Source organism: Myxine glutinosa, chromosome 4 (genome assembly GCF_964187855.1).
Source record: "Myxine glutinosa chromosome 4, kmMyxGlut1.1, whole genome shotgun sequence".
Lineage (NCBI taxonomy): Eukaryota > Metazoa > Chordata > Myxini > Myxiniformes > Myxinidae > Myxine > Myxine glutinosa.
In genome coordinates, this window is record NC_136264.1 from 82,132,338 (window position 1) to 82,144,649 (window position 12,312).

General features: G+C 50.5%; 2 protein-coding genes across 2 annotated transcripts in view; both read right to left on the reverse strand.

Annotated features, from left to right (window-relative positions):
* The window catches only part of LOC144891773 (uncharacterized), a 469,129-nt gene that overhangs the window by 43,152 nt on the left and 413,665 nt on the right, over window positions 1-12,312 (reverse strand). The gene's annotated exons all lie outside the window — the stretch shown is intronic.
* LOC137412776 (F-box/LRR-repeat protein 14-like) lies at window positions 6,507-9,684 on the reverse strand. Its single transcript, XM_068098092.2, has one exon. The coding sequence runs from the start codon at window positions 9,644-9,646 to the stop codon at window positions 8,330-8,332; it is 1,317 nt and encodes a 438-aa protein (XP_067954193.2). The 5' UTR covers window positions 9,647-9,684; the 3' UTR covers window positions 6,507-8,329.

A 12,312-nucleotide genomic window follows, 5' to 3' on the forward strand; every position in this document is an offset into this window, starting at 1 on the left:
ACATTTGGTGTCGGGAGCGAGATTCGGACCTGAAGCGCGAATAGCGCGCTCAAATTTTGAGTGGGCCGAAATTTACTTTTATTTAACATCCTAAATTTGAAAGTCGTGCCATGGATGGTCAAGGCGACGGGATGCCGGTGGGAGAGATAGAAGGGTTAGGGGTAACCCAGGACCAGAGGGAAGAAATTGAGGAGGAGAGCAATGAGGAGGTGGTTGAGGAGGTATCAGGTGCACAAAATGGCGCCCTCGCGCACGTGGTTACAGCGGCACCAAATTTCGCCGCGCCCGTGACAGTAGCAGCGCGGCAAATGGACTGGGGCCTATTCATGCTGCAAATGCGGGCCCTCATGGAAGAGAACAGTGGGCTGGGAGACCAAATTGGGGCAATGAGGGACGAAGCGAGGAGTACTAGACGGGGTACTTGCCGGGGTACGGGGTACTTGCCGTGCGGGGGAGGGGAGGGGAGGGGAACGGGGGGGAGGGGAGGGGAGGGGAACGGGGGGGGAGGGGCGGGGAGCGGAACGGGGGGGAGGGGAGAAGAGTGGGAGGGGGAGGGGAGGGGGAGAGGGGAGAAGAGGGGGGGATGGAGGGGGTGGGATGGGGGAGGGGCCGGAGTGGGGAGGGGGGAGGGGGGAGGGGGGAAAGGGGGGAGGGGGGAGAAGAGGGGGAGGGGGAAGGGGGGAGGGGAAGGGGGAGGGGGGAGGGGAAGGGGGAGGGGAGGGGGGAAGGGAGAGGGAAGAGGGGGGGGATGGGGAGGGTGAGGGATGGGAGGGTGAGGGATGGGAGGGGGGAGGGGGAGGGGGAGGGGGAGGGGTGGGAGGGGGAGGGGGAGGGGGAGGGGAGGGGGAGGGGTGGGAGGGGGAGGGGGAGGGGTGGGAGGGGGGTGGGAGGGGAGAGGGGGTGGAGGGGGAGGGGGAGGGGGAGGGGGGAGGAGGAGGGGGGACCCGGCAGAAGTACCCGGCATTGCTTGGGCGGGGGAGGGGAGGGGAGAGGAACGGGGGGGGGAGGGGAGAGGAACGGGGGGGAGGGGAGAAGAGGGGGGAGGGGAGAAGGGTGGGGGAGGGAGGGGGAAAAGGGAGGGGGAGGGGAGAAGGGGAGGGGGTAGGGTGGAGGGGGAAGGGAGGGGGGAGGGGAGGGGAGAGGGGGAGGGGGAAGGGTAAAGGGAGGGGGAGGGGGAAAGGGAGGGGGTGGGGGAGGGGGAAAGGGAGGGGAGGGGGAAATGGAGGGGAGGGGGAAATGGAGGGGGAGGGGAGAAGGGGAGGGGAGAAGGGGAGGGTAGGGTGGAGGGGTAGGGTGGAGGGGGAAGGGAAGGGGGGACGGAGCGGGGAGGGGGAAGGGGATGGCCAGTCAACAATGACGTTGCAGTTCTCATGGTCGGAGAGCAGCACAACAATCGGACATAGTCCTGCATATTCGCAACAGCACGAAGCGGATTTGGAGACTCACCGATCCTGTGACGTCCTCCAGTACCGGCGTTGCCGGGCGGGGAAGGGAGACCCGTACATTCCCAACCCGTCCATTCGCCCTCTCGACTCAAGCTCACTCGGACAAAAGCCTCGCACAAATTACACCGTGAAGGCCCAATGGTCATGTCTATGCCACAAATCACGGGCGCACTGAATTGAAAATATATAGAACGCTCATACTCCGCGAAAAGTGAAGCCGCCGTGTCGCCATCTTGGTCAGCACGACTCGACCAACTCGCTTCGCGGATCTCGTTTTGTGCGGCAAGAAACTGCTCCAATCGTTACGGAAGGGTTGTGGAAAGACGTTTCACAGCTGTTTCAAAGACATTTAATTCATATCGCACAAAATCGATACAAAACACGATCGCATAAAAGGTGAAGTGACGTGTGACGAGATGGAACATCACGTGATCGCTCTGAGCGAATCAGTCTTGCGGCGGGAATGGAACATCACGTGATCGCTCTGAGCGAATCAGCGAGCTGTTCTGGAACCGGCTGAGATTAGCAGGTACTTCGCTGAAATGCGCTGAGGTAAATATGAATAAAAAATATGGATCGTCAAATATTTTGAGTTCGGCCATGTTCGTCCCACGCTCAATGGCCATGTCTATGTCAAATATCAAGCACGTAAGCCTCTCCGTTTAGGAGTCTATCGGTAACATTACACACACACACACACACACACACACACACACTGTGTTTTATACATATAGATATATATATATTGTTGTGGATTTGTAATTGCGTGTAAAGACCACCCTCCTGCCTCCATTCTGTGTATAAAGGTCAAAGGGCGTCCCTTAGTTAGGTCATATACAATCACGTAGCCAAATCATAGATTTCCTCCTTGTTGGTAGTTATTTCCTTATTCTGTGTATTAGGTTAAGGCTATGTCGTCCATTAACTAATACTGCATTGCACCGAAGTGGAATAAGGTAGTATCCCCTTTCAATTTCCCCAGAACCTCCATTGGATTCCCCTTTTGTCAGCCGCATTACAAATTCCTCTGCGCGGTTTGCTGCATTCCGCTGTTTCTTTGGGCTTGTGGTTTTCGCCGCAGCTGCTTGGCGGTTTTCACCGCGACTCCATTAGCCACGAGGTGGGCTCGAAGAAGAAGGGGGAGGAGCCGCCGAATCCAGGGCGTTGGCCGCCCCTCGTCATCAAGGGCGGAGCCAGAAGAGGCCGTGCGAGCGAACCGGCACGGCAGTAAGCGACCCGGTAGGCGCGCCCGGAGAGCTCGCGGGGAGAGGTCGAGGCGCGCTATAAAGTGCGTGCGCATGCGTCAAGGAGGAGAGTTGTTGAGTGAGGGTTCAAGAGTGGCTGAAGAAGGAGAGTTGCGCTGGAGAGTTGCTGAGTTGCGTAAGGAAAGGACGTTGAGTGTGGCGTGAAGTGGCGCTGAAGTGGAGCTGAGGAGCCGGACTCCAGCACGAAGCGCCCATCCGCTCGCGGTGAACGATACGCGCCGCTGGACACCAAGGTTTTCCCGCCAAGAACGCGAGTCGACTCCTGGAGCCGGACCTCGACGCCTAAAGTGGCCAGGGCCTTTCCATTCCTCCTTCCAGCCAATCCACTCTGCAATTCCCCGTGTGAGTCTGTCTTTGTTTGTGCTGTCCCTGGGTTAATTAAGACCGTAATAGATAAGCTAGAATTTTCACTGTGTCCGCTTCTTCTTCTTCTATTTTTTTTAATTATCTCTTCCTACTCCTTGGTTGCTTTCAATTGTGTAAATAGTAAATAAATCATATTTGTATTTCTTACCCTTTGCCTTTCTTTCCTCTACATCTGTCGTTGTTGTCTTTTCCCTCATTGAAAACCTGTGGCGCGATTTTGGCCAACGTTTGAGAATCGGGTCTAGTTGCTGTTAACGGTTCGTGCCGCGGCTGCCATCCGCTCGGCAAATTAACATCTTATCCGCGGTCGCGAACGAAGCTGCTCACCTGCCTCTGGAGGGAGCTTGTGCAGCTTCAGGACTCACGTCGGTCAGTCACAAACGAGGGGACTAATCCCCCCTCGAGAAGGGATCCGAGGCCGACGTTGGGCTCCGTAACTATATATCACAACCAACGACACACACACACACACACACACACACACACACACACACACACACACACACACACACACACACACACACACACACACACACACACACACACACGCAATACACACGCACACACACAATATGCAGTTACGTTTGTGGGGGGGGGAGGGGTAGGGGTACCTTTGAGCCAGGTAGAGTGCATAGGTAGTGTGCTCCAATTGTCATGAAGAAGAAGAAACCTTGATAGCCTTAATGTACCATAAGTAGGGAAATTTATGTAGACCAGACTGTCGTGTAAGCTTGTATATTTGTCCCCAACAGAGGAGTGGGGCTTGTTAATTAGTGAGGGATTATGGGTAAATTAATCCCCTGCATGTAATTGCCTCTGTAATTATCCTTTGTTCCTTATGACATACGCAGCACACACACACACACACCTCGTAAGAAATCGCGCATTTAAACACCCAAATTAAAAACCTACCAGAAGCCAGGACATTGAGCGCTGCCGCTGATAACATTGACTTGGTAAGCGCACATGTCAGGCAGCTCCATGGAGATACGCCCAAAGAGCAGCGATTGGTCTGGGTTTTGATTGACGAGAAGGACTGGTAAGAAGCGACTCCCTGATTGGTGAAGCAACACAGATGACACTCTCTATTGCACCTTCTCGTTTTGGACTTTGGATCGCATTTTGGTCTCTACCAGCATCGACATTTTTGTCTCTCCCAGCATCGACATTTTGGTCTCTCCCAGCATCGAAATCTCGTCTCTCGACATCGACATCTCCTCGCCCCTTCTTTTGTTGGACACCATCGCGAGCGATCGTGTGCCGACACCTTGCTGGAGGTCGTGAAGAGAAAGAGCCACGGACTGAGAACTGCGGGTTTCCAAGCAGGAACGGCGAGTGGACAGGCATGGCCCGTTGTGAAACGAGGGCGAACTGACGCCAAGGTCTGACTCCAAGGTCCAAGGTCGGACCGAGGTCTCCCCGCCAAGGCCGGAGCTGCGTCCGGATTGCGCGCACGCGGGCCTGAGACAATTCCTGACAATATTCGGGAGCCGCTCGCAGATAAGTGCCAACCACACCTTTTATTTTTATATCATTATATTCCCCTTTGTCTGTGTACTGAGTCTGAGCGGGGATGTCCCATTTAGGATTTTATTTACCGTGCATTATTTCGTATTACCGGCATTTCTTTTAATAAAGCCGGCATTTATATTTGTACAGTAAATCCTGAGTCGGCTCACATTAATTATTACAGGGTGAAGACTGCCGGTGGGATCCATGAAGATAAGTGCTCCGGCTTCTCCACCACGCGTATTCTCCGCTATATTTTGACTGAACGCCTCTGAGTTAAAGCCCATTCGGAAATCTGTTTCCTTGGTAGATTTTAATGACCAGGAACGCGACAATACACACACGTATACAATAAACACACACACAGATATACAACACACACACACAGATATACAACACACACACAGCTTTACAACACACACACACAGATATACAACAACACACCCACACACCCACAGATATACAACACACACACACACACACCGATATACAACACACACAGATATACAACACACACACAGATATACAACACACACACAGATATACAACACACACAGACAGATATATAACATACATACACACACACAGATATACAACACACACACAGATATACAACACACACATATACAACGATATACAACACACACACAGATATACAACACACACACAGATATACAACACACACACAGATATACAACACACACACAGATATACAACACACACAGATATACAAAACACACACACAGATATACAAAACACACACACACACACACACACACACACACACACACACACACACACACACACACACACACACACACAATCATCATCCGACAGCCCAGAATGTGTCGCCTTCACTGGTAGTCCTGGGATGTCGGCACGGGGTGGTGAGAAAATATAATTATCAGGGATTAAAAATGTGCAAAAGTCGTGAAAAAAAAAAATTCAAAGTTTTCCGAGAACACAAGTGAAGTAGCTAATCTTTGTCTTGGCCTCGACAAGAGATACATTTGGCAAAATGAAGAGGGTACGGTATAAGAGGTATGGTATATACTATATAGTTTGTGACGACAAATGTCTTCGAGGACGAGATTGGGGCCGATGCAGGACCACCCTTGGCCTGGGCGCGTAGCCGGTTTGAAAGGCTTGGCCACAGAAAGGGCTGGGACATTCCGGACATTCCAGCCATAGAATTGCCGCAGGATTAATCTCCCTCCACGGCATTTCCACGCCGACCGCGCTCACCGAGTAGCTGCCAGAGGCCCGAAATACACCTTATTCCCTCGCACGCAAAACGAGTCCCAAAAGAACCAGAGCTTTGTTTCATTCGGACCCAAGCGAGGAAAGAAACACAGAAACTCATTCTACTTACATTTTTTACCTTTACGTATGAATTGTTCTTCAGAATTCAATCATTCGAACGTACCGCCAATTGTTTCAATATAAAAAAAAATATATATATATATATCGTGGAAAACGATAATCAGCGTGGAAGGCGAAGTGGAAAAGAAAAAAAACCGACAGATAATGCGCACACAATCACGCAGCCGTTCCGGGCCGCCCGAGCCGCCACCCGCCCGCCGTGTTTTGTGTTCACAGCTGTCGGCGCGGCGCGAGTCTGAGGCGGCGCGTGAAGAGCCAAACTGGCGCGCGATTCTCCGTCTCTCAGGGCGCCGGTCTTTAGCTTCGCATCGGGATTAGCTAGTCCGGGCGGTTCGCGGGAGGACTCCGGGGCTACCAATTACCTGCATCAAGCCCTCCCCCAACTCACTTTCCCGTCGACGCCTTCGTCGTCCCTCGGGTGTTCATCACTCAAGGAACAACACCGTCATGTCCGACCGTGGAAATTTTTTTCATTTCACCACAAAATTAAGCACCGAGCGCTTGCTCGAGAAACTCAGGCCAAAAAAAACAACCATCCTGAAGATCAGATATTCATTTTATTAAAATATATGCTATATTAGTTAAACAATTTAACCGTTCCAGTTTACATGTATACCCTCCCCCTTTTGCCCCCTCTGACCCCATTGCCCACCACACGAAGTAACAAGTTACTGGAGACATTTTTGTTCAGTTTTTTTTGTTGTTTTTTTTGCATCCACACATTTCTGACCAACAATCGAGAGAGGGCCCCATTCAATCATTAAGGCCTCGAGCAACGTAGCTTGCTAGCTCTACATACGGTTAACACACCACGGCCGTGTTTGCATCCTCCGCAGCCACCAAGGGAAAACAAAAATGAGGTAGATCAAACAAAGGTTGACAGCAAACGGTTGCGTTATCATCAGTCTGGAAGCATCGTCCAAATAATCCGTCGCCAAAGATCAACTCAAGCTCGACTAGATGATCCTCTCAACCCCATCTAGAAATTCCAAACAAAAACCCATAACAGCTAAACACTGGTGTTCGGAAGCGTTAAATGGCAAATGGAACTATGGAATTCTGGCAAGGCTGCAAGAAAAAGAAAAAAGAAAAAAGGTTTATGGACAGTGGTGGGAAGAGAGAAAAAGAAAAACCCATGGAATGTCCACAATGCTCCAATAGACAGAAAAACAGAGTGGGGGTGAGGGAGGGCGTCAGAAATTCCACAGCATGGCTTGGTATGTCTCACCGCAGGCTGGCGACTGCAAAAGCAAGACGGGACTGGATCAGCGAGCTGTTAAAGGACCTCTTCAGAAATAAAACAAATAAACCAAAACCCTCGAGTTACGGCCTGGCCGCGGATCTCAAGTGCGTGCGGATGGTGGCGTCTGCTCATTTTGTCTGTGACAGGTGCCGCGGCTATCAATTCCGAAAAGGTGCGACGCACAGATTTCCCAGGACAATGGATCCTGCATAAATCAAGCGGCCGAGGAAGAAATTAATATACGCCAAATCATGGCGACGGGTCTCCGCAAACCAAATTCCATTCGACGGGATAGCGGGCCATCGCCGTCGTCCAGGGTATTCCAACCTCCCAAACTTCATCAATAATTCTCTTTTCCTGGCAAACACTCGGCGTTAGAAAAAGGTAGAGAAAAACAAACAAACAAACAAATGAAACATTTGGAATGAATGAAATGCGATGAATGAATATTAAAAAGAAAAACTTGAAGGAAAGCTCAGAAAAGCTGTACAGTGCATAGTTTCAGGCAAGCGAGTTCAACGGTCAGCACCTTAATGGCACAGGTGTTGTGATAAGACTGTATACTACAAAGCAGCTCATCCTTCAGCGCTCCTGCAAAACAACTGTTCACACTCACAATGGCTAGCTCCAGCTTCATTTCAGTCCCAAAAAATATCCCACCATCTTCATCAGGAAACTCAACAGGTCATGCCACGTCGGCTCACTTCGACCGACTCTAAGGGCCTTTTATAACCCGTGGGCCACGTGCACCGACAGGTACGGCCGGGTGGAAGGGATTCTCTTGCGTTACAGATGAGCAATCACTGGGCATTTTGGCATATTCCTACCCAAAATTGTGACCCGGCACAAAATCGTGACCCGACACAAAATTGTGACCCGGCACAAAATTGTGACCCGACACAAAATTGTGACCCGGCACAAAATCGTGACCCGGCACAAAATCGTGACCCGGCACAAAATCGTGACCCGGCACAAAATCGTGACCCGGCACAAAATTGTGACCTGACCCAAAATCGCGACCAAAAGTGACCTGGCACAACCCGAGAAGAGGCTGGAAAGAATCTGAGCTCAATAAAAAAAAAAAATGGCAGGACAACATTCCATGCTGTCTTGCAGCATCATCTCGGCCGGTCGCTCTCGGTCATCTGCCAGAGACCGAGATTGAGGACCTTCAGGCATGGAAGCTGCGTGATGCGTTCGAGGCCACGCTTGGTGATCCTTGTACAGCCGTAGAGGTCGATGCCCGTGAGCTGAGTAAGATGATCGGCGATAAGTTCCAGTCCTTTGTCGGTGATGCGCGTGCACTGCCCGATATTGAGCGTCCGCAAGTTTCCCATCTGGCGCACCATCCGGTTGAGGCCCGCGTCGCTGATGTGGCACGAACACAACGACAGGGACGTCAGGTGATAAAGACCCTGCGCCACGTGCGCCAGGCTCTGGTCGGCGACCTTGTCGCAGAAGGACAGGTCGAGGTCGCCGAGCTGGAGGGTGCCGGTGGCCAGGTGCACGATGCCCCCATCGCTGATGTTGTCACAGGAACGAAGATTGAGCATCCGCAAGCTGGGCATGTGAGCCAGGTGGACCATACCCGAATCGGTGATGCCACCGCAGAAGCTCAAATTGAGCACCTTGAGGTGCTCAAGACCCCGGGCCACGTACTTGAGGGCCATATCACTCAGTTTCTGACAATCCTGCAAGGTGAGCTGCTCGAGATCTTTACAACCTTCTGCCTCCATAACCCCCGTCAAGTGTGCGATGCCCGTGTCCGAGACATAGCGGCAACTGCGCAGGTTCAGACTCTTTAGACGTCGCAGCCCCCAAGCAACCAAGAAAAGACCCCAGTTAGTGATGTTAGTGCAGCCTGCCAGGTCCAGGATCTCGAGGCCTTTGAGGTGCTGCGCGATGCGTTCAAGGCTGCTATCGGTTATTTGCTTACAGAGGCTCAAGTTGAGGACGGTGAGAGTCGGAACGTCATGAACGAACGCGTGTCCAAGGCCCACGTCGGTGAGGCTGTAGCAACCGCTCAAGTTCAGGCTCTCCAGACTGGGTAGGCCTTGCACCACGTAACTCAAACTGCGACGGAGGCTCAGGATCTGGACACGGCCGATCCCGCGGCGCTGGAGGGATGGGAAGAGGGAGGGATTCGCGCGCCGCAGATGCAGCCTCGCCTCGACGCCTCGCCACACCGAGCGGTGGTACGCGGCGTCCCGCCATGCCGTGCACACTTGCGCCGCCCTCCCTTTATCCCGCACGTCCAGGTACCCGAAGATGAGTGCGAGGATCTCCGGGAAGAGGCAGGAGACGTGAGCGTCCATCGCCGACGCATCCGTGGCCGGCGGGCCCGGCCCGAGCCTCGCCCGTTGCGAGCTGCGCAACGGTGCTGTTGATTGCGTCATCGCGTACATGCTACGCCAGTGCGTCGGGTTACACGCCATTTCACTGAAGCTTCGTCAGCAAGCTCGACCGTACGTAATGTGTGGAACTCCGTGTTCGTTTTCGGGGTTCAATGACTTTTTGTTTTAAAAAAATCCTAAAACGTCGTGTGTACGGTCAAATACGCTTTAATTTACCTCAAACACCTTCATTATTTGCATTTACTTACAAACAGTATTTGTGACAAAAAAACCGGATATCGAAGCTGAGGCAGCAGTGTTCAGGCAATACACCGCTTATACGAAAACGACTCTAACTCCCACCTTGTTGAGTTTAAATACCACGGAGTTGCGAGCAGTAATCGTTGCTTCAAATGTAGTATCAGGTAGTTTAGTACCTCATTCGAATGATTTCGGTGCAAATGGATTCGACATGTAAGACGTATTTTTCACCAAAGAATTATCCTTTCTCTTTCATAATATTTAATGGTATGATTTCCAGAATATTTTATTGGTTTAAATCTGTTCTTTCACTGACGTATTTCACTTGAATATACAAAAGGTTTCCACATTAAATTTTTTGCCAAAAGCTGCTGATCTCCACCAGCTGAGGTTTAATTGTATTTCAAATGCAGGATCTTCACACCTCATAGTCAATTGGTAATCAGAAAGTAACCATTAAAAAATGGTGGGGGGGAAAAATCCAATTTCTGGACTCTTAAGATCTCAAGTCAGCCACCTTAAACGTTAAGCCGACACCAGGATGTTTCACGGGGGGTAGGGTGAGGCATCAACATTAATGTGTGTGTCGTCCTTCAGATGGATATTAAACTGTGTGTCCCGTCTTCCGGCATTAGTTGGTGGACATGGTCCCATGGTGTTCTTCCCACTGTGGCACCCTGAACAAATTCCAAATTCTGCCCTGACCTCTTGTCTCACAGTGGCGACCCATCCAGGATTGTAACCGCAGCCAAAGAAACTGCTTGCTCTCTGGTTCATGATCTGATATGATCACTCAACTATGGGAATACTGATACTTCTCTGTCCGTAATTGTTTCAGGTCCTAAATCTCAATAAAACATAGGGGCAATACCCATGGCACTCACCTGGTAGAATAAAATATAAAAAAATACACTGACTAAAGGTATTTTAAACTAATTTGAATGGTTTCTAGAAGACAGGGCAGCATGTAGAATTATACTAACATAATCATAAGACTTTAAACAAACAATCAAAAAAATACCTATTCTGGAGGGCAACCCCTTCCCACCCCCCCTTCCTCAGCCCCCTCCGCCACCCACCCCCAAGTTCCATCGAAATATTGTGTGTAGTTTCAGAGAAAAAAGCAAATTCCTATTTTGGTCGGTCAAACCGGGATCCACTTTGACCCCCTTAAAACCCGATATTTTTAATGCCGTGAACAAACTTTAGTCACAACACAACAAATATCATTTGTGCCAAATTTGGTCGCAATCCTATCAGCGGTTTCGGAGAAGAAGTTTCAAGTGTTTACGGACGGACGGACAGATGGACGGACAGACTGACGGACGGACGATGTGCCATCCCATAAGCTCCCCTGAACTCCTTTCCAGGTAAGCTAAAAATGAAGTCAAGACTGTTTCCCTGGACAGATCTCAGGCTTTTGACGCAGGCATCCTACTCTGCTTCCCAAGATAACTGCCTGTGAGATACAAAGCCACCCTCATGTTGGCTTTCTGGCTTCCTCCACATGAATATTCTTTGTATTGTTATATCAATGGACTGCTTTCCTCTCCTCTTCCGTCACACATTGGAGTGCACCAACGCAAAGTCTTGTGGTCAGTTCACTCCTTCACATACAGAAATGATCTTCCTGATGCTCTGGAAGACCCTCACATCCTTTTTGCATTGAACTCCCCTTGTGCTGTGCAGTATATGCGTACCATCCCACTGACAGCCAGATAGCAGCTGCATCTCTTTCTTCTGATCTGAGATTCTAGTCTGAGAAATGGAATACGTCTTTCAATTCTGGCAAATCCCACAGCCTCACCTTGTCAATGTGGAAGTATTGTTACGGACGCGGGTTTCAGGGTCCACTACAGGGGAAGCCTTGGTTCCTCCTGCACTACCGAACATGAAGGCCACCGAGCATGGATAACTTCATGATTCGGCGGGTTGCTAATCAACTGCAAACACCATTTAGTTGACCAAATCCCCCACGGTCCTCCATCTGACATCTGTTTACCTGGGGATGACATGGCTTTCTAACTGGGTTTCTCGCCGGCTAACCTGTGGAGCCATTCAGTGGTGCGGACTATGCTACACCAACAAAGGAAAAAAAAATCACAAGCAGAACAAGTGCATGGGGGTTTATTTACAAAAAGGGGGTGGCAAGGAAAAGCATGTGGTATATTTAAAGCAATGGTTTATTGTATGCACAGCAGACGAGACATAAGACATTGCAATGGGGAGTATTCATGTGGGTGCAGCAATATACAGGAGCAAAGAGACACAGCTCAAAGTTAACCCGACTAGTTAACCTACTTATACAATTATCTACATTAACCAAGAGAATGGCACCACATCAGACTCATACCTGAAAGAACAAGAGAAAAATGACCACAGTGTGGTCACCAGCTGCGACATGTAGAATCATGAGGATATCCGTTGCAATATGCGCTACCAAATTCGACCAGTCATTAAATTATACACAGCACTAGCGTCTTTTTGTCTTTCAGTTCTGGTCTTGT

Bases quoted from the DNA above. Each gene is read 5' to 3' on its own strand.
- LOC137412776 (XM_068098092.2), bottom strand. From the start codon at position 9,646: ATGGCGTGTAACCCGACGCACTGGCGTAGCATGTACGCGATGACGCAA.